A 23,624-nucleotide genomic window follows, 5' to 3' on the forward strand; every position below is an offset into this window, starting at 1 on the left:
TCACATGACTAGCAAATCACATACACTTCTTAGTGACAAGGACAAGCCAAGGACTATATGGAGAGCTTTCGCAATATATAACTACAAGAATAATCGGCCATTTATGCGGCCTTGAGTTGAAGCTCTACAAGAAGACAAGGGAACACTCAGCTACTCACTCGCCACACATTGTCCTCTAGGTTATTTGAGTCAAAGAACTAAGTAATGCTTGGATTCTATTCGTTCGAGTTAAATGTACATACACTAGGGCTATAAAAAAAATATTAGCCTCGGAGAGACCATGCCATGCCATTGAGGCCAAAATTATGAAACACGCATCCATTTCCGTCATCCTGTCATGACTCGCGACACACCGACATCTCGTGCTCGTTTCTCGCTGAAATTATGCAGTCTCTCCCCAATGAGATAGACTTCGTCGCGGATATTGGTGCGCCAGGCCGCCACTCGTTTTAGCAGTAGATGCGCCATCCATACAGACAGCACAATCAACAGTGTAGTGGGATAGGCGTAACGGTAAATATTAGGCTGCACTCCAATGTGGGAGTAGAAAATGGTCCAGCGCACGATAAACCCAAATGACAAGGGCAAAGCGACCGCAGCTGCGGTGAAGAGAATGATCGGGAGAACAAGGGCACGGGTAGCAAGGCTCGCGTTAGGCTTCAGCCAACCATCTTGGAAGACACTGTTAACCGCAGCTGCGAGCCAGGAATGGGGCTGCCAGAAAGTCAACTTGATGCCCATCTGAACATACAAAACCCCGAGCGCCCAGTCCTGGACGACGTGGACAACATGCGATTCCCCATCACCAAAGAGGGTGTGCGCTGGAATGAGAATGTATAGTTCAGTGAGCAGCGCAAAGAGTGATGGTAGAAGGATAATGGCAACCTGGGCCATGTAGAGAAGCCGAGCAGCATGCATCACGAGGTCCAGACTGGTCTGGGCTGCTTGGCGAGGGGAGCGAAGGTATGCGCCTGAATGCTCTCGCACAAATTCAAGTGCGGTACTGGAGTAGTACGCCAGGTAGGCAAGCGCACCGACCACACAAAGACCGCTTGAGAAGGCGTAGACGTCGTTCACCGGTGCCGGAGTAGAGGAGTAGGACCCGATGATCTTCCGGCCAATGACCAAAGGAATAATAGTGATGCCTACCCCGGTAGTGGCGGCGAACAGCCATATTAGGAGGATAAAGGCAGCAATCCGAGTCCGGAAGGAGGGTGGGATGTAAACTTTGGTGAACATATTGCTGGATCGGCCATGTAGCCCATCGGCAGGATCAGGCTTCCTATCAACGCGTTCATTGTCCTCGGTGACCTCAAGGAAAACGTGGTTGCCTTTGGGGATGCGGACCTGGTCGGAGCCAGGGGCACGCACGTATCGACCATCGCGCAGGAAGTATACGTCACGGTTTTCCCGCTCAGCTGCAGCCTGCTGCTCATCTCCAATTACTGGGTGTTCCCAGTCACCCTGGCTTCTAGAGAGAATGCCCCACCAGGTCTTCCGAACGTGGTAGCCTTCTTCCTCCAGGTGTCTTTCGGGGAAGAAAAAGTTGCTGAGACGCAGGAAATGAGCGCACTTGTGGAACCACCAATCATATACATCATGCAAACCATCGGAAGGTTTGAATGATTGAATGACTACAGGTAACACGAAGTTGTAGAATAGGAGATCAACCGGGAACTCGAGCATCGGGGCACTGGCAGACCAGTGGATTGGGAGAACGCCATCAAGGGTAAAGTGCAATCCCCAGACGACACCTCCTAGACAAACGATCACGAGCGCACCGTATACAAGGGCACTGAAACCGATCTTACGGAGCTGGGTAGTGATGCTTCGTTCGAGAACATCACGTATTGGGTGGAAGGTTGGATCATCGGGGTCACGAATGAAGTCTAGGATGAAGCAGTTAGCAAACGAATCAAAGTCTATCAAATGGACAGCAGCACTTACAAAGCACACCGCTTCTCAGAATCTTTCTGCACATGGAAACAAACAGGGCAAAGTGGAACATGTAACAAGTGCCAACAAACCAGTGCACGAAAAGGGAAGTGAGCGGGGATGCAGCAGTAAAAGCGATCCGAGAAGCCACTGTAGCGTTGGAGAAGAGCGGAAGTAAAGCAAGATCAAGAAGACTGCCACAATATAGAGGGAAGACAATCATCTCAATCCCAATGATGAGAATGACCTTCATAACCCCTCCGGCTTGTATCAGGACCTCAGCAAGCAAGCCTTCAATCCTCTGTCCCCGATTGGCACCAGAAAGTAGCCCTGTGATTCGTAGATAGAGAAGCCCGATCATGAACGCAAGCAAATATCCCATGAAGATAGCGATAACACGATCTTTGGAGTCCCATACTGCCAGGTCATAATCAACCGGCACTGTGGCAGAGGCTGCTTTTGCTGCACTTGCGTTCATGAACCTTGTTCCAGGCATCGAGAAAAGTGATGATTTGGCGAAGGTGATGAGTTTCTGTTGGGCCAGACCAATAAAGTTCTTGAAATACGAAATGTCAAAGTCCAAAGAAAGGGCTCCGGGAACACCGAGGGTCACAAGCCGAAGTGGGAAGTCATGCAAGATGAACTTGACAGCAGCATAGAGCGATTGAAACACAGCACCAAGGCGAGCCTGGTGTAATTTAAGAGCCTGGTGCGAGAGGACTGAGAACATGGGAATATCAGACTCATGGAAGACTAGGAATGCTTTAATCACTTTGTTCAAGCGGTGACTGCTTGCATCGATCAGGGAAAGCGATGCACTTGTGACAGACTTGTCCCTGGTGATCCACCCTCCAATGGGCAAAAGAGCACTGAAGGGGCTCAGTACGATCTTGAAAACAAGGCTGAACCAGTACATGAGATATCCCACGACACCAATAAGAGTATCAAGAGCGATGTCTGCGACGACTTCAACGGCGGTGATGGGGACACCAATGACGAGTTCGAGAGGGTTGGCCAACAACACAAGAGCAATTTTACCCCATAGGTACGGGAGCCAGATACCGATGGCTACTGTGAACGCAATCAGAAGGGCACAGAACACGCCGTTCTGGAAAAGTCCGAAAATTGGGCCATGCATGCCAATGAGGTCCATGATCCCTTCAAAGTCGTCTCCTTCGATTGCATCGATATCATTGGGGTCTAGCCCAGCATCGGCGGCGGCAGCAGCATTGGCAGCCGCATCTGCTTGCATGTTTTCCATCCGATTTGGCAAGGGCACGAATGGGTCTTCCAAGGCCGGATCCTGAACAATATGTCCGTCATCTTCAGCAAGTGGTTCTTCTGTACCGCGCTCTGCGGGTGTGATATCTCCCCAAAACCATTCGAACATACGTTCGGTGAAGCCGAGTGGAGGCCTATCATCCGCTTGTACATTGGCGACAGGAATGGCATTGTCTCGAGTTGGTGGCGCGTGATCCGCGTTCTGGGCAGAAGGTCCCGCGTCCGCATCAGGCGAATGGTCACCGACACCTCCATCTTCACGATTAACAGCATCGGTACCGTCCGAGACTTCCGGGTTATCATAATCATGAGGACGAGTAGAAGGCCCTGCCGATGAATCCCGGTTTATAGTTGCTCCGGTGATAGCATTCACAATCCAGTCCAAGTCGTCCCCGTGAGCCTCTTCGCGAAGAATGCGCAGCATTTCTTCATGGTTACCATGAGTCCTGGCCACTAGGTCTCGGAATGCCAGGGCACGAGCCGTAGGAGGGCCTTCTGTTTCGTATTCCGGATCATTCAAATTATAGTCCCGTGGTTCCGCTTCAGACCCAGGGAGACCGTACTCAGAATCATTCGAGGACAGACCTGGGGAGGGAGGAGCGAATTGAGGAAGGATATGATTGTCCAACTCATGGGCTGCGGCGCGTTCATCATTGACCTCATTTTCCGGGTGGGCAGGGATGGGTTCTGGTTGTCCAAGACCGCCTTCTTCATTGAATCGATCGTTTATCCGATTGTTGGCATTTGCAACTAACTGAAGAGCAGCCTCACGTTCCCCTTCTGCGATATTGACCATAGGTTGCTGTTGAACAACCCATTCCCGAATCAGGAATAGTAGAATAAATGCAACGACCACAAGAAGGGTGATGAGCTGCCCTTCCAATGTGTCCATGATCATGTTGTTGATTGTTGGATATGGTGTCAACGAGTTTAGGAACTTCACATCTGAAAGCCATGATGGATACCGAGGTTTGGTTGAGCTAGCCGTGACATTGTTTTGCCCATTGCCTTGTCCGACAGTCGAGGTAAATGCGGGCATGAACAGATTAGGGATCACCTTTTTGATGAGGGTGAGCATGAGCGGCTCGCCAGCCGAAAAATTGAGGATTGAGGATCGTGCAGATGGTACAGCAGTGGTAGATGAGATAGCCGCATTAGAAATTGTCGAAGTAATCGAGTCAGTTGCCGCAGAATTTACAGCGGTGCCGTTTGAGAACAGTTGCCCTAGACCACCCTGGGCGGTTTGGGCGGCCTGGTTCCGAACATTTTCGTTGGCAGACCACCGGCCATCAGCAAGCCAAAACAGTGCCCTCCAGATTGCGCGCATCGACCACGGTAGCCACCCCAGCCAGACAAATGCAACGAGAACAAATCTCAACCATGTCACCAAAGTCCGGAAGCATTGGATCAAGGCTTGCTTTGCAAACAGTGGGGCGGGAAGACTCTGGGGCATGTTTGGGTCGTATAGTTTGGTAAATCGGAATGGCGTTTTGCAGAGCTCGCAGTGTTTCTTCTGTGAGTGTGACAACCATTCAACGAGACATATTTGGTGGACGAATTTAATACTACCGCTGCACTTGCATGGGTAAAACAGCGGTTCCTCCTCTGTTGCCTCGCCATGACATATCCGACAGGTATCCAGGTCGTCAAATCCCTTTTCCCTTTCATCGTAAGCCGGGTCGTTCATTAGATCGGGGAACGCGGTGTTATCCGCATGGTGGCGGAATTGGTTGTCCGCGGGCTCCATAATTTGTGAATCTCGCCGAGTTGACGGTGGTTGATCAAATGTTCACCATGTTCCTAGTCAAGCGGGAATAGGAAAAGATGTAAACATGCGGAAGACGTATGTTGGTGGGACAATCCAAGTTGAGCTGGATATGATTAGTAAGGACATGGTTTAAAACCCAATTTATAGGAGCAACGTACCTCACAAGCCTGAGTTGTAGATCATGCTTGATTATAACAAAGTAATTCAGCCCAGGTAGCTGCCCACCTGGATCCAATTCGCTGACTCAGCGGTGTGCGCTGGCAGTACATTAAATACGGTATTACGTGCTTTTTAATGCGATGGACAGTGGGGTATTTGGGGTATTGTTGTATCTGCAGTACGGGTAGCCACCGATGACCTCACTGAGCTTTAAAGAACAAATTCTTGATTATTGTGTCATATGCGATCGCCTTGTCCTATTAATGTACTTTCTAATAAAATTGCGCCTTTTCCTTTTCATCAGACCTAAAACATTTGAACCGATGTGTTCAACCTTTTCTTCCTTAGAACCAACTTTTTTAAAAAAATTGACCCGGAGCCTAGGTATCTGACCGCGGCCCGTGAAAGTTGCTAGCGCCAAGACCGACGCGAGCATTCCGCCTCCAGTAGCTAATTTGCTTTGATTCATTCAGTCTCGAGCTCCAGTATCAGAAAGCCACATATTTAACCGAGCAGTGAGCTTCTCTCCGATGCAGCGATAATCCTCTACTCCGCAGACTCGATCTTAAGTGTGTGGAAGGGCTTCAAATTACGGTGGCCGACCTCGAATCTAGCAAGGAAAGCGAGTGACCTCGACAGGGTCAACCTCATTTGCGATGGTAGTCAAAGAGAATGGCCAAGTGGCAGATGTCACAGCCAGAACAAAGAGCCGAACGGATCTTGAAAAGCCACGGAAGAAAGGCTTTGCGCGATGGACAGTCGGGCTTGTCGTGAGGTGAGTGCCATGTTTGTACTTAGTCAAGTTCCTCTTTTAACCGGTTCACTTCTTAGGCTATGTATCTGGTATGCACTCGTGACACCGTTCCTCAGATGCCCATCCCGCCTCGCAGACCTCACAGAGACATCACCTCGAGTCTGCAAGCCTTACCTGATTGCTCGTTCGCACGTGCAACCTTATGTGACGCCATATTATGATATTTATGCAGCGCCTTACGTTGATCAAGCCCGGCCATATGTTGATCAAGCTCGGCCATACGTGGAAATGTTTAACCAGCGAGTTTATACCCCGGCATCGAAAGCTGCCACATCAGGATATGAAAAGTACGGAGCGCCGGCACTAAAGCAAGCTCAAGCGTATGGGATTGAGCAATGGCAAAATCAAGTCACGCCAAGACTAGAAACTGCTCAAAATAAGGTGCACCAGCTTTACATCGCCGAGATTGATCCCTATGTCCAGCAAAGCGTTGCTGTTGTCTCTCCATACTATCAATGGGCCAACACTGTTGTGCGCAATCTCTACCAGGGCCATCTAGTACCTTTCTACGCGCGTTCCAGGCCTTTCATCGGAAAAGCTTATTCCACGAGCCAGGGTGTTTTGACAACCCATGTCTTGCCCGGCGCGCAGTATACTTGGTCATCCGCGGTCTACTTTGCGAACAGCTCACTGTGGCCACATGTTACTGGTCTTTACTCTGAGCAAGTCGAGCCCCAGCTGGTCAAGATTGGCCAGCGGTTAGCAAGCTACAGGGAGGGCAAGCGACTTCGCGCTGTCATAGAGGACGTGGATAGGTACTTATAGCCCCTTGGCTTCTCTAGTCTATGTCTTGCTAACCATATAATTAGCACCTCAACAGTGGAGCCCGTTACCTCCTCGACCACAAAGTCACAAGAACAAATTCACACCACGACCACTGTGACTTCAACTTCCACGCCCCTGGTTTCTGCCCAGCCCACTCTAACTCCTACCGAGCAAGCGCAGCAAGTCCGGGAGAAGATAGATTCGGACCTCGAGCGATGGCAGGGAAAGTTTGCTTTGGCAGCTGATAAAGGTATTGAAGACCTTGAGGAACGTATTGGGGAGATTGTGTCCGCTCTGGTTACAAGCAGCGCAAACAGCCACGGCCAGAGCCTTTCTACTGCGCTTCAGTTGGTTTCCGCTGAGCAACTTTCCTCCATCAAGCAACGTATCAATGAACTCGCGGATTCCATGCCAGAGGAGGATGCCCCGGAGATCGAGGAGTCTACGAAAGACTTGCTGATTCGGGATATCCGAACTTCTGCTATCTCTGTGAGAGATCGCGCCCATGCACTCCGAGAATGGTCTATCTCGTTCGAAGATGAACTTGTTCGCCGAGTCACTGCTGCTGTCAATTCGACGCTGGATGTGCTCGACAGCATTCGTGATCTGGGCTTACAAGAAATTGGCATGCGCTGGGCGTGGATGGATGGCGTCACATACAAGGATTGGGCGAAGTACCATGCCCTCAAAGCCCAACTTGAAGAATGGCGCAACGAGATCCGAAATGTCGGCATGAATCACAAATCCGTATCTGAAGCTAGAGCCGTGGCAAGTGACATCTTGGACCAGGGGCATGCACGAAGCCGAACAGACTGCCAGGGAAATTGTTCGGCTGAAGGATGTTGGGATCTGGAAGATCGCCGCTCGTGAAGTAAGCGATGATTTCGAAACTCGCACCGAAGCCCCGCCGGCGAGGCCCAAGCCTCAGGAGGAGGCAACGGAATCTGACGAAGAGGCCGCCGAGGTGGATTCCGATCATTATGAGTCTTCCGAAGAGGTGATAGCACCAACATCGGACGACCTTTACGAGGAAACCCCATCCACCGATGCATCTTCCGCCGCTGTCGATGCTGAGGCGGATTTCGATGGCGCTGACGAGTCTGTTATGAACGATGATATTTTGGTGGAAGAGCAGCCCTCTGGAAGATCTGCTTTTGTTGTTGCGGCCGCCGATGCAAATTCGCATCAAGCGCCTATCCTAGATGATGAGAGCCACGATGTCCTGGACAGTCTGGCGAGCAAGGCCGAAGATACTTACGCCGAGGCGAGCAATGCTGTCAGCGAAGCTATCCATGGCACTCCTCTGAGCCCCGGTGAGAAGATCTCCAGTGAAGCCTCTCAAAAATATAGCGATGCAGTAGCCGCGTAAGTAGTATAGCATATCCAGCGTGTTTTAAGATTACATACAAAATCGAATTATCGCTAATGCGAATTTCTGCCACAGTGCATCGTCGGTCATGTACGGCACCGCAACACCAGTTGTACAATCTTTGATGGGTGGAGCCAGCTCGGCATTTGCTGATTCCACAGATCAGGCTAGAGTACTCTATGAGATCGCGAAGTCTCAAGTTCTTGGCCAAATGGCTGAATCTAGCGCTCCTGCTCATGCCCAGCTCCTAGCTTCCATTGAGTCGGCCTATTCTGGGTCTCTAAAATATGCCACCGATGAGCTGGAGTCGAAGCTCCACCCTGCTCGTGCTACCCCGACGCCATCCAATGCCGGACCTCTGGCCCAGATTTCATCCATCGCATCTTCCCGGCTAAACCAGGGACTAAGTTTAGCATCCGAACAATTAGCACAGGTACAGCCCCCAGCGACAACAGCCAGTCTTCCTCAGGGAGGTCTCGACCCATTTGTCCTTGATGCGCAGCGTCGCTACTACGAGGCAGTCGGGTTAGCCCACGACCACTACTCTGCTTTTGTCTCTACGGCATCTGGGGCGGTTTATGGTTCTCCAAATCCCACCCCAGCCGGAAGCTCGAAGGGAATCATCGAGGAAGCTGGGTCTCAATACGAGCGCGCTTCTTCATTGGCCTCTGCTAGCCTTGCCGCTGTCATCGCATCGGCAAGCTCGGCCGTCTCTTCCGCGGATGGCGGCAAAGCACAAAGCATCATTGACGATGCTTCATCCAGATACAATGCTGCCCTCTCTGCGGCTTCTTCCTCGCTCTCTGCGGCTTCCATCTCGGCCTCCTCGGTCATCTATGGGACTTCCACGGGCCCTGTAGAGTCCCTTTCTAGCCAAGCATCTGAAAACTGGGAAAATCTCATTTCCAAAGCCAGCGAGCAGATCTACGGTGCACCAACGCCGTATCTGCAGCAAGTGGTGAGCAACGGGCGCCCGCAGTTTGAGGCAGTCCAAGAGCTCGTCTCTGAACTAATTGTGGGCAAGCAGCCTTCGTTCACCGAGAGTGTGCTGAGCAAGCTGCACGCTGCATACGAGACGCCTTACCCGGCTGCCGCTGTCTCCTCTGCCTCTAGCTATATTAACCAGGCTTATGGATCTGCGTCCTCCGCCGCTGCTTCTATCGTTTCAGACGTCCCGAACGTAGAGGAAATCGTGCAACACGCAAATGACCAACTCCATGCTGCTGTTGAAGCCGCCAGCGTTGGTATCTACGGAACCCCCAAGGGTTCCTACGAAAAAAGCCACTGAAGCCGCAGCTGATGCCTACTCAACGGCTTCCGCTCAGATCAGTAGCGCGGTCTACGGGCAGGAATCTGGTTACATCGATGTCGCCAAGGATGCCATTGAGAATATTCAATCCACAGCCAGCGCTGCTATCTACGGCGAAGAACCCAACGCAATGGAAAGCGCAACCATCCGTCTTGCTGGAGCCGTTGAAAGCGCCAAGTCTCAGCTTGCTGACCTAGCTGCCAGCGCTGGCAGCGTTGTATCCGAGGCAGTCGAGACCGCCGCATCCCACGTTGAAGATACCACAAGTAGCATTAAGAGTGCTGCAGCTTCAGTCAAAGATGAACTCTGAACAATTTTAATCCCGCATGTATCATCTCTTTTCTTTTTTTTTTTTTTCTCTTTTGATTCGGACTCATTCGTTTTGCTCCGAGCGAAAACCATGCCTTGGGAATGCCATGTGTGGCTCAAAACACATTATTCCCCATATAGTTTATCACGACGGCCATATTCTCATGATCTGCAACATGCACAGTCTTGCTTTCTTTTTTCCGGCTTCTATCTTCTCATTTTGCGTTTCTCTCCAGTCATTCCCTTGTTGAAATACGAGGCTTGTTTTAAAGCGATATATGTTCGGTACATAACGAATGAATGGATTTTGAGCATTGTATATGGTTTGTTGCTTGAGCTGCCGGGCATCCGTAGCTATCACCCACGGTATATCAAATAACACTTAGGCAAAGCTTGGAACTTAGGGGGGAGGGTATTATAAAAGTTACTTGCTCTAATATATAAGGACATAGAACGAAAAGGGTGTTCAAGAAGGCAACTAGTAAAGATAACAATAACACTAGAGCTCCCATTCTACATCAACTCATTTTTATACATATCTCCCACACTCCGACAAAATCACCTATACTTCACAGTGGAGCCTCTCTTTTCTTTCTTCATCTGTGTCTTGCTCTTTGGGGCATCGCCTTCCTGACCGGCATTACCACCACCCATTCCAGCAAATCCCTTCTTCACACCCATGATTGTGGTGTAAGCAGCGTACACGGAGTATAATGGGATCACAATCCACAGCCACCAAGCCCGGTCATTGAAGAGGCAGACAGCGACAATGCATCCCTGGGTCCAGTAAAGTACGTCCCACATATACTCCGTCAGGCCAGTTGCGTTAAGATCCTCACCGGCGGAGCGCAGGGAACCATCTTCATGATAGCGGGGCCGACCCATTCGGTCCAAATAGTATTCAATTGCAAGGGTCGGAACAGCCAGGAAGAAGTATGGCTTCAGTGAACGTGGCCGATGGAAGACAAAGTGCAGCAGAAGGAAGAGCAGGTGCAATGCAGCAGAGATGAGGTGGGTACGGCTGAGGACGGCGCCATTGCGGGTCGCCAGGGATTTGGCAGCTTTCTGTGACACAGTCAGGAAATTTCCCACACAATCATCAAAGCTAATCTGAAGTTCAGTTGCAACAAGGAAGCGCCCTCTCCACATACCTGAGCCATGATTGAAAGCGATCACTAAGTGATCTGCAATCTGATGCCAAAGAGGATCCTTTCCAAATTCAAGATAACCCGAATGAATTGACCGAGCTTTTACCCTTTCAAATGGCAAGCAAACGACCGGAATTCGAGGCTGAGCGGAGAGAAGAACAAGAGAGGGGACCTGCATATGACAGCTATAGCACATTGGGAGATTGTTGCCCTCCACTACACTGACCGCCCTACAAAAACGGCAGAAATGACAAAGGCCGCTTCAGACCAAAATAACAGAAAGAACGGCCGATGTTCATCCCGTCTTGAGCACATCTTGCAGTCCTCCGCTTCTTTGGAAATGTTCCTGGCACTCTGAGAGACTCATCCTGCGTCTGCAGATGACGTAACCAGAGGAATCCCTTTTCACTTCTTTCTATCCTTCATCCGCTTACCATTTCCGGCTTGGGTTTACATTCCTCTTCCACACCTGCGTACCGAGAGCAGTCGATAGCTCCTGCATCTAGACAAATTCAACAAAGGCATCGGACTTGCTGCTTTCCATGCCTTGCGGTTGTTGATGGGACCATTCACTCGCGCTGCAACAACCCACTCGATCGCGTCGTTGTTTCCTCCCCGCGTCTTGGAGAACATTACAAAGGCGCCGGACATTGATGTTACAGTAACGCTGAGGAACCGACTCTGCCAATCGCATTATTATCTCGACTTTCAATAATCACCACATAATCCCCGCCTTGCCTTGTGCTGTCGCATACCGTATTGCCGACCCCTCACCATGGCCTTGTCCACCGGGCATGTTGCCAGCCAGCTAAGGCACCTCATCTATTACCAACTCGACAATAACCTAATCCGCAATGCGCTCTTCCTCGCTTCGCGCCTCCACGCCTATGAACCGCGATCATTCGAGGCCCAATATTTACTCGCCCTTTGCCATCTACATAACGGAGAAGTGAAGGCGGCATTCGAATGCAGTCAAGCTTCGGGCTCGCGCGGTCTGCATGCTGGATGTGCCTATGTCTTTGCTCAGGCTTGTTTGGACTTGGGGAAATACTTGGATGGTGTGACGGCTCTGGAGCGCAGCAAACCCCTCTGGGCCTCCAAGAACCACTGGAGTAAGCGCCGGCAAACTTTTCGTTCAACTCTGGGCTCAGACGTTAACCGCATTACAGACAAACATAGTGAAACTCAGCGACAACATCTGCCTGATGCTGCAGCTGTTTATTCTTTGCAGGGGAAACTCTGGCACGCACATAAAGATTTGACCAAAGCAGTTGACTGCTACGTGGAGGCACTGAAACTGAACCCCTTCATGTGGGATGCATTCCTGGGGCTTTGCGAAACAGGTATGTGCTTATTTCTTCTCTTGGGGCGGGGTTTTTCTAATGTAATATCAGGTGTTAATATTCGAGTCCCGAATATCTTTCAGCTCAGCCCAGAACTGCTTGCAATTATATCTTCATCACCAGAGGAAATAGCTACCGCACCAGACAACATGACTTACGAAGAAGGAAACTTCCCCATGCAACCTCCTGGTAACCCCGAATCCGACCCTTTTATGGTCTCTGCCTCCCGTGGCGAGACTGATACCACATTTGGGAGCTCTGCTCTTTGGGAAAAGTTGAATGGGAGCTCTGTCAATTTTGCTGCTATGGCACAGCCGGTTTTCCACGATGGAATGGAGACCCCAGGCGCACAGAGCAGTGGCTCTGACGATTTCCGCATTGCGAACGGTGTCACTGATCCAGAAGCTGGATGGGAAGCACCCTTGGCCCCTGCTCGAAAGACGCGGACAATCCAAACTATGAGCCTTGACCATACCGGGCAGCCTCCGCCGCGAATGCGACCAACAGGCATCAGACCTCGACACAAAACACGAACCGAGCCAGAAACTCAGCCGACTGCTCCGGTAGAAAGAGACCCATCTCTCGTATCGAGATTCGGCGACCGCAAGCGCACAGTCTCTGGGCAAGTCGCCCATCCCGTTCCTTCGTCACAACCGACTGAACCAGGTGCACCCCAGCGCCGAAGTGTTCGCCTCTTCAACCAAATCAAACCTACAACCAGCAAGCTTTCAAATAGCACGCTTACTGGTAGGGATGGCCGCGAGATGAAGAAGTTGAGGGGAGGACCTACAAAAGGACGGGTAGGAGGTGTGCCCACTGTTGGCCGTGTCGTGAGTGGCAACCGAAAACCCATGGAGACACCCGACAATGATGGCAAAGATAATCGGACAGGCTTGTCACAATCCCACCCCATCCCCCCATTGCCCAAAAATGCTGAAAAAACAAAAGAGCTTGAAGCCTTGGATTGGCTTTTGGGTCTTTTCAATAAACTTGCATCTGGATATTTCTCATTGAGCCGTTACAGGTGCGCGGACGCCATCAGCTCGTTCAATTCTCTCTCCCAAGGGCAGCGTGAAACCCCTTGGGTTTTGTCTCAACTTGGACGGACGTATTTCGAACAAGCAAGCTACACGGAAGCTGCCAAGTACTTTTCCAGGGTTCAAAAATTAGCGCCCTCTCGCATCGAGGATATGGAGATCTACTCAACCGTCTTGTGGCATCTGAAAAGTGATGTAGAACTGGCCTACTTGGCCCATCAGCTACTAGAAGCTGATCGCCTATCCCCTCAGGCATGGTGTGCTATTGGCAACTCTTTCTCTCACCAACGAGATCACGATCAAGCACTCAAGTGCTTCAAGCGTGCGACCATGATCGATCCTGAATTTGCATATGCTTTCACGCTACAGGGACATGAATACGTTGCCAACGAAGAATACGACAAGGCGTTGGAGGCCTATCGCCACGGCATCAATGCGGATAATCGACATTACAATGCTTGGTACGGATTGGGAACGGTGTATGACAAGATGGGCAAACTTGACTTCGCTGAGCAGCATTTCCGTAATGCAGCCAGCATCAACCCGACAAACGCGGTGCTCATTTGCTGCATTGGTCTGGTATTGGAGAAGATGAACAATCCCCAGGATGCCCTAGTTCACTACGGTCGAGCCTCCTCACTAGCCCCCAACTCGGTATTAGCCAAGTTCCGCAAGGCGCGCGTACTGATGAAGCTGCGCGAATACAAGTTTGCTTTGGCGGAATTGAAGGTCCTGAAGGATATGGCGCCGGATGAGGCAAACGTGCACTACCTTCTTGGAAAGCTGTACAAAATGCTCCACGACAAGGCTAATGCTATCAAGCATTTCACGGCGGCCTTGAACTTGGACCCAAAGGTATGTCTTGGAGTATATTTCTCCAAATTTCTCTCCCCTTTCTACCTTTCTAAGTTCTTTCTGACTGTGATCCCACACAGGCTGCACAATACATCAAGGACGCAATGGAGTCGTTGGACGACGACGATATGGAGGATGAGGACATAGCGTAGGCCTGTGATGTCCCAGGTCTTTCCATTGGGTTCCCACGGGGGCCCTCTTTTATGAACTCGGCGTTTGAGGGCCTCTTTGCACAGCATCACTGTGGAGTTTTCTTTTCCAGGTTTAGACATCTGGCATATGATGGTGTTCTGTACATTAGTTGAACGATTTTCCCTGGGAATGCATCATGAGGATGGTGCATGCATAATTCCATTATTCTTTGAGGAAAGTGATTCTCATTATTGGCCGAATTCTTAAAATATACTTGATTCTACACTACGCATATCCCCGCAAAGCGCCCTTGTGACATCGTCATATGCATATGCCAGGCGGTAAGTCGGCCTCGGGGCAGAAAAACGATTCAACGTTTCTACTCCGATTTGCCCTTCCCCACAAGCCCATGCATGGCTCAGTTTTGGATTTGATCTTCTATTCTTCTTTTCTTCTCTGATTCCTTTGCCATATTGCAGTCTTGGGCTGGGTGTTGCCCACATAGCGCTGAACAAAAGTACGTCTAGTCGCAAGAAACGTAATTTCCGTCCTCTGACTGTATTTACGCAGCTCTTATTGACTCGCCTAACAACCGTCATCATGTCTTTCGGCTCTTATATTGTTTCGGGTGTTAGCTCCTTCGTGGTGGTAACCGTATCCCTCTTCGCAATCGGTCAAAAAGTGCCTCGCGCCGCTTTCGCTGCCCGTTGTCTCGCCTCATATGGCTGTCTCCTCGTTAGTGCCGCGTACGGCGTGGTTGTCTCGATCTGTCTGCGGCTAGTTGGATACGGCCGTGTGTCCCAATGGGCAGCAGGTCGCAGCTTTAAGTGGCTGATGCGGTTCACAACCGGCGTCAGGTTCGAGGTTATCGAAGGCGCAGAATACCTCTCCACACGTCCGGCCGTCTTCCTTGGTAACCACCAGACTGAGCTCGACGTGTTGATGCTGGGCTGTGTCTTCCCACCATACTGCAGTGTGACTGCCAAGAAGTCACTGCGGAATATTCCTTTCCTAGGCTGGTTCATGTCTCTGTCCCGGACTGTGTTCATTGACCGTGCCAACCGGGAGACAGCCCTCAAGGCTTTCGATGGTGCCGCTGCCGAGATGCGCGATCACCGCCAGAGCGTTTTCATTTTCGCTGAGGGCACCCGGAGTTACTCCGATGAGCCTACTCTGCTGCCCTTCAAGAAGGGTGCTTTCCATCTCGCTGTCAAGGCCGGTGTGCCAATTGTGCCGATTGTGACGGAGAACTATTCGCACGTTCTGTCGCCTCGTGCCTGGCGATTCAACTCTGGAACTATTAGAATTAAAGGTGGGTCATATTAGATCTTGCCAAGAGATAGATCATGACTAACAGTTTTGAAATAGTTTTGCCTCCTATCCCGACTCAAGATTTGACATCGGAGGATGTGGACAAATTGACCCAGTCGACCCGGGATTCAATGCTCAAAACTCTTGCAGGAATGTCCCATGCGCAGAAGGACGAAGTCGATACTGCTCGCGCCAACGGTGTCTCTAGCGCCATTGAGATCTAAGTGCCAAATCAAGAGTGTGATTCGCCACATACCTAGCTCCACGATTGGCACTTACTATATGGCTCTCTTGGTTTGAGTGCAATATCGGGCATTCAAAATAAAGGTCATAATCGGAGAGAGCAAGCCCGAGCCCTACAATTTTAAGAAATCCGCCCTTGGCATTCACTACAGTGTAATCCTGCCCAATTCTTTTGGCTCTCCAGTTCATGACCCAAGAAATATAATTTGAGGGCCCCAGACCTCGAATCTATCCGACACCATCCGTCACCGCTCAGGAGAATGACAATGATCTAGACATCGGCATTGCCTCTTGACACACTTTTCACTCTTGGTTCACCTCCTCCCTCTTTGCAATTTCAAATGTATATATCCTTAGCGCAAACGCATGACACGACCCGGCTACTGTTGCATATTTGACATTCTTACTTCTGTATGTTTGGTTTACATTGGAACATAGAATAGAAATAGGCACGGATTCTTCACCCGTGCTTTTCCGCACAATTTGTACTTTATCTTCAAAGGTTGAGAAAAGTGACATGAAAACTGGTTATTCATTGAGGGGCATATTGAAGATAAGTATCTAACTGGCACTCACCTAGCGTCCCTGAAAAGAAATATAATTATCACAGAAGGGTTTACGCTTGGAATTAAACGACCTAGTAATCAGAATCAAAGGGCAGAGTTGGAATGCAAGGCGAGATTTCATTTTCGTTAATCATAACAAGGCAATGCATAAATACGTTTAAGGGAAATCATCACGCCGAAAAACTCGCTCAGAAAAGAACATGAGATGAGGAGATGCAACATGGAGGTAACTCAGGGGATGATCACCGAGTTATATCCTAGGAAGAGGGTCTTAAAAACCTGGCACGTTCCTGGAATGCTCACACCGGCCCTCGGCACAAGACCGTATATCAATGTCAATATCGACCTCCTGCATGGGCAACCAGGGGTCGCTGATTTCCGAATCCGCGCACCAGGGGTCCGGGTCGCCGACTGTGCGAAGAGCTAGGGGGGGCAATGCGGACGTTCTGAGGTTCCTTCTCAGGATCAAGCACTGTGATACATCCGGGCAGGTGCTGATCGCTGTCATTCACGACCATCTGCCGCGAAACGGCTCCGATATTGGGCCCCGAGGCGGCTGTAGCGACAATGTAGTCGGACTCGAAGGCGACGAGCTGGACGCGCACAGAATTGACAGCAATGCCACGCAGGGAAATCTTGACATCTGAGTAAGGCCGGCCCCAATTTTGGACTGAGTACACAGTGGGAGGGGCGCCAGTAGATCCGACTTTCCGAACGGGTTCGGGGGGAATAACATTTGTGAACTCCAAATCCTTTATCCAAGTGGCCAGAAGGCCGTCTCCGGTCATTTTCAAGTAAGCCTCTTTGAGAGCCCAAATCGAGTAGAACAACCGAATGCCGTAGGCAGCGAGAACTTCCTCGTTGTCTTTGCTCGGGTCACTTTTACGGAGACCAAGCTCACGAGCCAATTTAAGAGTCGCGTATGGGTTCTTGATGGTCGCAAGCTCACGGAACGAAAGAACATCACTGAAGACATCCACGAAAGTTACTAAGTCGGCAAGTGTCTTCGGGGGACGATTAGTGCGACGGCGAGAGGGCTCATCGACACATGCAATGTCAATTCCCACACGAGGCAAGCCTTGGGGTCCACTGATTGAGTGAGCAGTTGCGGCACGTGTGCCCGCTAATATAGTGAGACCAGCCTGGTGGCTGACGTTGAAATCAAGACTTGAGTCGTAGAATGGGCGATTTTCAGGTATCGGAGTACGCTGAATCTCAATCTTATTCCAAGGAGTGCCAGTGGCTTGGTGAACGTAGTAATATTTCAGCAGTTGGGAGGCCAAAGACAGGCGCTGGTCCGAAGTTTGATAGTATTTCTTGACGGCGGTCTGATCAGACTGAGTTAAGGTTTGGATAAAAGGAAGGTCAGAATATTTTTCATCCCAATGTCTGACATCGATGTACCATCGGACCAACGTGGGCTGGTCCTTGGAGATGTCGTTCTGTTTGATCTCATTGGGGGCCATTTTGGTCTGATATTAGTTAGTGCATGCATTCCTAGAGTCACGGCGGCTACTCACAAGTTCAGGCACGCCGAGTTCTACCATTGCATTGTTACCACAACGGATGTATATATTCGCACCGAAGATGCTCCGCATCCCACACCGAGGCCATATTCCTTATCGGGGTTCTTATCTATCAACACGTGTTGATAAGGCAGCCCCAGAGCGGCGTACCTGTGTACCTAGGCATAATTGGTGTGTGGAACTAATATACGGAGTCATCGATGCCTGTACCAACAAGAACGTGAATAGGCCGGCATACGAGGGAAGAAGCTGCGTATCATGCCATGAATATTGTGTAACTAAGAGAGGCTGCAATAGTAAATGTAATATAACTATGGTTATTCAAGATATCATGTTTCGACAGTTACTGGATAAGAATATATATACATTGGACGTGGCCTATCACCCCTTCATTATGTGAATTTGGTTGTCTCTCCTATGATGGCCAGGGCTATCTAGTCGGGGTTCTAGTATTAGATTTAGAGTAAAGTGAGCACATGAATCTTCCAAAAGAGTCTGTTAGGAATAGGCTTGCGTAAGGCTCCCATGCTGTTCTTGATGTCGCGTGGAATTAAAGATGGCGATAAGAGACTATCATGTGACGATAAGTTCCCCGCCGGAAAGTTTAAATCACGTGTATCGAAACGAGTCATCAATATCAAGAAGAACCCGAGCTCGGAGTCCTCAATTCCTATCTTTAGAGACAATGGCTATTACCGTCGGAGTTCTGGCTCTACAGGGCGCATTTTTTGAACATGTGCAACTTTTAAAAAAGGCTGCCGAGCAAGTGCCGTCGTCAGAATGGCAATTCATTGAAGTACGGACGCCACAAGAACTGGCAACATGCGATGGTCTGGTCTTGCCCGGAGGTGAGAGTACCACCATGTCTTTGGTCGCAGCAAGGTCAAATCTTCTCGAGCCACTGCGGGAATTCGTAAAGTAAGTGAATTTGGTCAGTCCAAAATCAATTCGATCTAACACGTTGGGTATATAGAGTGGATCGCAAACCAACGTGGGGTACATGCGCCGGGCTTATTTTGCTCGCTGAATCTGCCAACAGGACAAAGAAGGGTGGGCAGGAGCTGATCGGTGGTCTTGATGTGCGAGTGAACCGAAACCACTTTGGTCGACAGACAGAAAGCTTCCAAGGCCCATTGGATCTGCCATTCTTGGGCCAAGACGCGCCTCCCTTCCCAGCAGTATTCATTCGAGCTCCTATCGTCGAAAAGATTCTTCCCCACCACAAGGGCATTCAAACCGAAGAGATTCAACAGGAAGATGTTGTCGTGGCGCCATCTAGAGAAGTACGAGACTCAGTGGCGCAAGCAGCAACAGCAGAACAGGTCGAGGTACTAGCAACATTAGTGGGGCCGGCTGCTCAACGCGCAACGGAGGGACGAGACATCAATCCTGACCAGGAAGTTGGTGACATTGTTGCAGTGCGACAGGGCAATGTATTCGGCACCAGTTTCCACCCGGAGCTGACAGGCGACGCAAGAATTCACACTTGGTGGTTGCGCGAAGTTCAAGCAGCAGTGCTGAGACGTGATAAGTTAAAGCAATAATCGCCAGTATTAGAAGGTGGCGGGGGAAAAAAGAAATTTGTAAATAGGGTATTCGGTGAATAGACATTTCCTGTTTCTGCTAATTGGATTCACCCTCCCATGAAGTAACGCCATTGCTTTGCCAAGCTAGTAGATTTCCATTATGTCCTGACCTACCTTCCGGCGCCGTATTCATCCTCCTCGCGCTGGCGTTGCTCATCATAGGCGCGGCCATATCCACCACGGCCCGGATCGTATTCTTCGCGGTATTCATCACGCACCTGGCCGCCCGATTTGCCTCGTCTGCAGAGAAAGTCAGTCATTACTTGCCCGGAGCCGCAATTGGCGAAGACCACATACCCGAACTGCCGTCCTTCCTCAAATCCAGGGTCGAGGTCCGTACGAATGATGCGCTCGTCCAGCTTGGTTCCTCCAATATACTTCAAGCAATCCAGTGCATCCTGGTGGGTATAATACTCGACGAAGCAAAAGCCGCAGGGCGTTTTGTTGAACCGGTCGAGGCCCATTACAAGTCGCTTGATCTCACCGCACCTGGAATTCGAGGTTAATCATAATTCGAAGGGGACCGAAGGCGCATTCTCACTTGGCGAAGAGTTCGTGGATTTGTTCCTCGGTAGTATAAAAGGAACTTGAGTTGGTCAGTAACGGAGATTAAAGTCTAGGATATTGCATGTTTGCGTACAGATTTCCCACGTAGAGGGTTGTCGCGTTCTTCAATTTGTCGTCAGGTTTCTCCTGTTGCTGGGGTTCATCCTCCTCTCGATCGTTGAATCTGCGTCGCTTGTTCTGTGTACAGTGGTTCAGCCTCTTGTCCATTTGGACTGGTTTCGACACAGCTTAGTAAAGGGCAAGTCCTGGGCGAGTGCTCACCTTGCTAACATAGTATGCGCTAGGTCGATCCAATCGGTCGACTGTATTTACAGCCAGCAAACTCATGGTGAATTTAGAGGAAAGGTGAACTTTTGAAGTGTGTGGTTGACGGAAGGTAGTTGGGGAAGCAAAGCAGCTCGGAGCTCTTCGAAAGATCTTGGCACCCAAGAATTCCACTCCGCATCAACAACTTTGCTTTCGTCAACTTTGTTTTTTTCACCCGCACCACTTGTCTGCTATTTCTGACCGCCCCAGGATGGTCTGAGACTCTTAACACATTCTGATTATACAATTCAAATTACGAACCATCCTTAATGCCGAAGGTCAACAGTTATGCGCCTGCCTGGCTGTGCCGGCCCTCGCCTGGCGCAAAGTTCCTGTCTAGCAGTTCAGCCCAAAGTCCAGCGGAGGACCTGCAAAATGGATCCAGGCCTACAAGCAATGGACCTACGCGAACGATCGCTAAGAGAGGAAATGAAGTGTTCGCCGTTGTTGACAATGAGATTCGGTGGTCAAACCTTGCCCGACTCAAAGACCAATGGCAACAAGAGATTAAGCAGAAGAAGGGATCTGCTAGTCAAGGTGAACAGCAAGCCGACCACACTGAGCTTCCTCCCTATAGGGTATGAACATATATTACACCTACGAGAACCAAATTTGGGTTGAATTGAATTGCGACTAACAGTTCTGCAGGTTTTAGCAGTGCCTGTGTACGGACTGATCAAGCAGATCATCCCCTCCCCCAACGGCGCATTCCTTGCCATCGTCACTGAACACACCGTTCACATCTCCGTTCTCCCCGATTCTTCGCACCTTTCGTCCTCCGACTCCGACTCTATCCGGCTGAAGACATATCAGCTAGGACCGACAACCCATGTTATTCCTGAGGCTCCAGTGGTCTCCGCGCTGTGGCATCCACTGGGATTGCACACCAATCTAGGGGGCTGTATTGTTACAATCACAGCTGACGCTGCGGTGCGTGTGTGGGAGTTAGACCGGAACAATCACTGGTCTTTTGACCAGCCGACCCTCGCAATCGATCTGAAGAAGCTGGTCGATGGGACCTCCTCTGACCAGGACTTCACACCTTCTGGATTTGGCAAAAACAAGGGATTCTCTGCTGATGTCATTGACATGGAGGTTGCGTCAGCCTGTTTCGCTGGCAATGGAAATGAGAAAGAAGATGCATGGGCGCCTATGACTCTGTGGGTGGCAATGAGACCCGGTGATCTCTATGCGCTTTGTCCTCTCCTGCCTTCTAAGTGGCAAGCCCCTTCTACAACCATTCCTTCTCTTTCCGCGGCGATCATCCCGAAACTTGGTGCTCTGGAACAAGAACCCGAGGAATCGGAGGAGGAATTGATTGCCTGCCGGCAACAGTACGACTGGCTTTCAGAGCTTGATGAACAAGAGCCTCTGGATACACCTTCTGGATCAGAAACAATCCAAGGCGCAGATGTGTTCACTCGTCCAGCCAATCCTAGCGCCATTCCAAGATTGCAAGGGCCTTTCCGCTTCGATAATGGCGATGAGCTCGATGATTTGGATCTCTGTGATCTTCTTGTCATTGCTGCCAGTCTAAACGTCGAGGATCTCATGATGGGCGAGGAAGAAGAATTAGCCGTGGAAACCGCAGACCAAGATAGACTTTCAGCAACGGTCCTCTCTCTTACTAGTGGGAATGGGCGAGTCCACATCTGCCTGGAACTCGACGGTGTTGAAGGACAATGGCTACCAAAGGCTAGAAAGAATGCGTTCCGGACTCCTCTTTCCGAGCCGACTGAATTGGTCTTGGTTGAATCACTGGATACAATCAAGAATGGAGAGGAAACAGCTACATGGCCTACTTTCACTAAGGATGTCCATTCTCGATACTCATTCTTTGTCACCACTGCCACCAACGTGGTGTTCCTATCTCTATCCAATTGGGTACCGAGACTGGAGGCTGAATTGCAAGCAGAAGACACCGCAGGTTCTGCTTTCCGTCTCCAGGTTCTCTGCGACGGGAATGTGACCAACCGGGAGAGAATTTTGCAGGTTTTGGATGCCGATATTACCGTGCAGAACGAACACCTTGCCACGTCTCTTGTCTTCTACGACTTCGACCTCGGCTACTTGCTTCTCACCTACCATCCTTCTAACCCATATGCAGCTGTAATAGATACACCAGAAGATTCTCTGTCCGTGGCACTGGACAAATCGCTGTATGAGCCCAGGGCCCCAGCGCCAGGCTTGCCTATTTTGCCCCCAAGCCGAGCCCCATATCAGGTTCCCGCTATTTTCTACGCCAACTCTCCACTGGATTCCTTTGTCGAGAAGCACGTCCCGCACCGGCAGCGCCACACGCTCAAGGAGCAAGTGCGCTTGTCTCCTGCGACATTGGATCTTGTGGCTACTGCGCATCGCGTGCTATCTGCTCATACAAATGCTCTTGAGCGGGCGGCCTCGGATTTATTCCGCCGCTGTGAGCGGCTGCAGGGCGAGATGCAGGACCAATTGAAGCAGCTTGCAGATGTTGCAGAGCGCGTCAAGGGTGTCACTAGTGAGATTGGGGCAGACGGGCACCGCAAGGAGGGAGTTCGAACTGGAGAAGCACTGGACAAGAGACTGCAAGCCGCCCAGGACAAGCAAAATGAGCTCAACCGACGATATGAGGCACTGCGCACGAAGGTCTTGAATTCTGGAGGTCGCCCTCTGAGCGAAAAGGAGAAGGCTTGGATAACGGAGGTGAAGACATTGTCCGCATCCTTACAGCAGGACAAAGACCAAGAGGAGGATCAACCATTGATCTCACGGTTGGAGACTGTAAGTGTTGTCTTTCTCGCATTCATCTCAACTAGAATACTCACATATTATCTAGGTTAAACGCCTTGCTTTGGATCTTATGGCCCAAACCAAGTCTGTCGCAGGCAAAATGCCTTCTCCAGACCTTGGAACTCCGTCCTCTCCTGGGGGCCAGCCTAAAGTGCCCCAACGGCTGCAACGGGCCAAGATTGCAGATGCGATGAGGATGGTCGAGCGAGAGTGAGTGGCTTCTTTCGTTTATCTACAGCACATCGATGACTAACCTTCTTCCAGGTCCGCTGTTATTGACGCGATCACTTCACGTTTGGAACGACTGAACACGAGTTTGTGAACTGTCTAGCTCTGCGTGTTATCGGAGGATCTAGTTTTTCACATGTATGTTATTACGCATCAATCTACGAGGCTTGTGAGATGAGCCACTTTTTGAATTTTGAACCTTAAGCCTTACGCTGTTCTAAGCTAGATCTAGGCAAAAGTTAAAAGCCATCAAACCTTCTTATAACGTGTCAGTTTTGGTCTATATCTACATTCCTCC

General features: G+C 50.3%; 9 protein-coding genes across 9 annotated transcripts; 5 read left to right on the forward strand and 4 right to left on the reverse strand.

Annotated features, from left to right (window-relative positions):
- Positions 1-327: 327 nt before the first annotated feature.
- On the reverse strand, positions 328-4,972 carry N7487_006161 (E3 ubiquitin-protein ligase SSM4; the record flags this gene model as incomplete). The annotated part of the gene is made up of 2 exons (XM_056873908.1): positions 328-1,889; positions 1,948-4,972. Coding segments are annotated over 2 exons (4,587 nt in total), but the record flags the coding sequence as incomplete, so codon positions are not given.
- Positions 4,973-5,799: 827 nt separating this feature from the next.
- On the forward strand, positions 5,800-9,710 carry N7487_006162 (uncharacterized protein; the record flags this gene model as incomplete). The annotated part of the gene is given in 6 exon segments (XM_056873909.1): positions 5,800-5,918; positions 5,975-6,712; positions 6,767-7,469; positions 7,480-8,087; positions 8,167-9,356; positions 9,373-9,710. The coding sequence occupies 6 exon segments, from the start codon at positions 5,800-5,802 to the stop codon at positions 9,708-9,710; spliced, it is 3,696 nt and encodes a 1,231-aa protein (XP_056731629.1).
- A 557-nt stretch (positions 9,711-10,267) lies between these two features.
- Positions 10,268-10,869, reverse strand: N7487_006163 (SND2/TMEM208 family protein; the record flags this gene model as incomplete). The annotated part of the gene is made up of 2 exons (XM_056873910.1): positions 10,268-10,774; positions 10,861-10,869. The coding sequence occupies 2 exons, from the start codon at positions 10,867-10,869 to the stop codon at positions 10,268-10,270; spliced, it is 516 nt and encodes a 171-aa protein (XP_056731630.1).
- A 763-nt stretch (positions 10,870-11,632) lies between these two features.
- N7487_006164 (anaphase promoting complex subunit bimA) lies at positions 11,633-14,244 on the forward strand (the record flags this gene model as incomplete). The annotated part of the gene is made up of 4 exons (XM_056873911.1): positions 11,633-11,969; positions 12,027-12,200; positions 12,252-14,092; positions 14,173-14,244. 4 exons carry the CDS (start codon positions 11,633-11,635, stop codon positions 14,242-14,244), a joined length of 2,424 nt encoding a protein of 807 aa, XP_056731631.1.
- Positions 14,245-14,824: 580 nt separating this feature from the next.
- Positions 14,825-15,759, forward strand: N7487_006165 (1-acylglycerol-3-phosphate O-acyltransferase SLC1; the record flags this gene model as incomplete). Its single annotated transcript, XM_056873912.1, has 2 exons — positions 14,825-15,536; positions 15,593-15,759. 2 exons carry the CDS (start codon positions 14,825-14,827, stop codon positions 15,757-15,759), a joined length of 879 nt encoding a protein of 292 aa, XP_056731632.1.
- A 920-nt stretch (positions 15,760-16,679) lies between these two features.
- On the reverse strand, positions 16,680-17,891 carry N7487_006166 (4'-phosphopantetheinyl transferase family protein; the record flags this gene model as incomplete). The annotated part of the gene is made up of 2 exons (XM_056873913.1): positions 16,680-17,816; positions 17,865-17,891. The coding sequence occupies 2 exons, from the start codon at positions 17,889-17,891 to the stop codon at positions 16,680-16,682; spliced, it is 1,164 nt and encodes a 387-aa protein (XP_056731633.1).
- Positions 17,892-18,555: 664 nt separating this feature from the next.
- On the forward strand, positions 18,556-19,414 carry N7487_006167 (pyridoxal 5'-phosphate synthase glutaminase subunit PdxT; the record flags this gene model as incomplete). The annotated part of the gene is made up of 2 exons (XM_056873914.1): positions 18,556-18,788; positions 18,844-19,414. The coding sequence occupies 2 exons, from the start codon at positions 18,556-18,558 to the stop codon at positions 19,412-19,414; spliced, it is 804 nt and encodes a 267-aa protein (XP_056731634.1).
- A 152-nt stretch (positions 19,415-19,566) lies between these two features.
- Positions 19,567-20,350, reverse strand: N7487_006168 (nuclear cap-binding protein subunit CBC2; the record flags this gene model as incomplete). Its single annotated transcript, XM_056873915.1, has 5 exons — positions 19,567-19,696; positions 19,754-19,945; positions 19,998-20,042; positions 20,097-20,200; positions 20,285-20,350. The coding sequence occupies 5 exons, from the start codon at positions 20,348-20,350 to the stop codon at positions 19,567-19,569; spliced, it is 537 nt and encodes a 178-aa protein (XP_056731635.1).
- Positions 20,351-20,598: 248 nt separating this feature from the next.
- On the forward strand, positions 20,599-23,420 carry N7487_006169 (uncharacterized protein; the record flags this gene model as incomplete). The annotated part of the gene is made up of 4 exons (XM_056873916.1): positions 20,599-20,907; positions 20,978-23,089; positions 23,145-23,308; positions 23,363-23,420. 4 exons carry the CDS (start codon positions 20,599-20,601, stop codon positions 23,418-23,420), a joined length of 2,643 nt encoding a protein of 880 aa, XP_056731636.1.
- Positions 23,421-23,624: the final 204 nt, after the last annotated feature.

This window comes from Penicillium crustosum (genome assembly GCF_028827405.1).
Source record: "Penicillium crustosum strain IBT 35664 chromosome Unknown utg000002l_segment0_segment0, whole genome shotgun sequence".
Lineage (NCBI taxonomy): Eukaryota > Fungi > Ascomycota > Eurotiomycetes > Eurotiales > Aspergillaceae > Penicillium > Penicillium crustosum.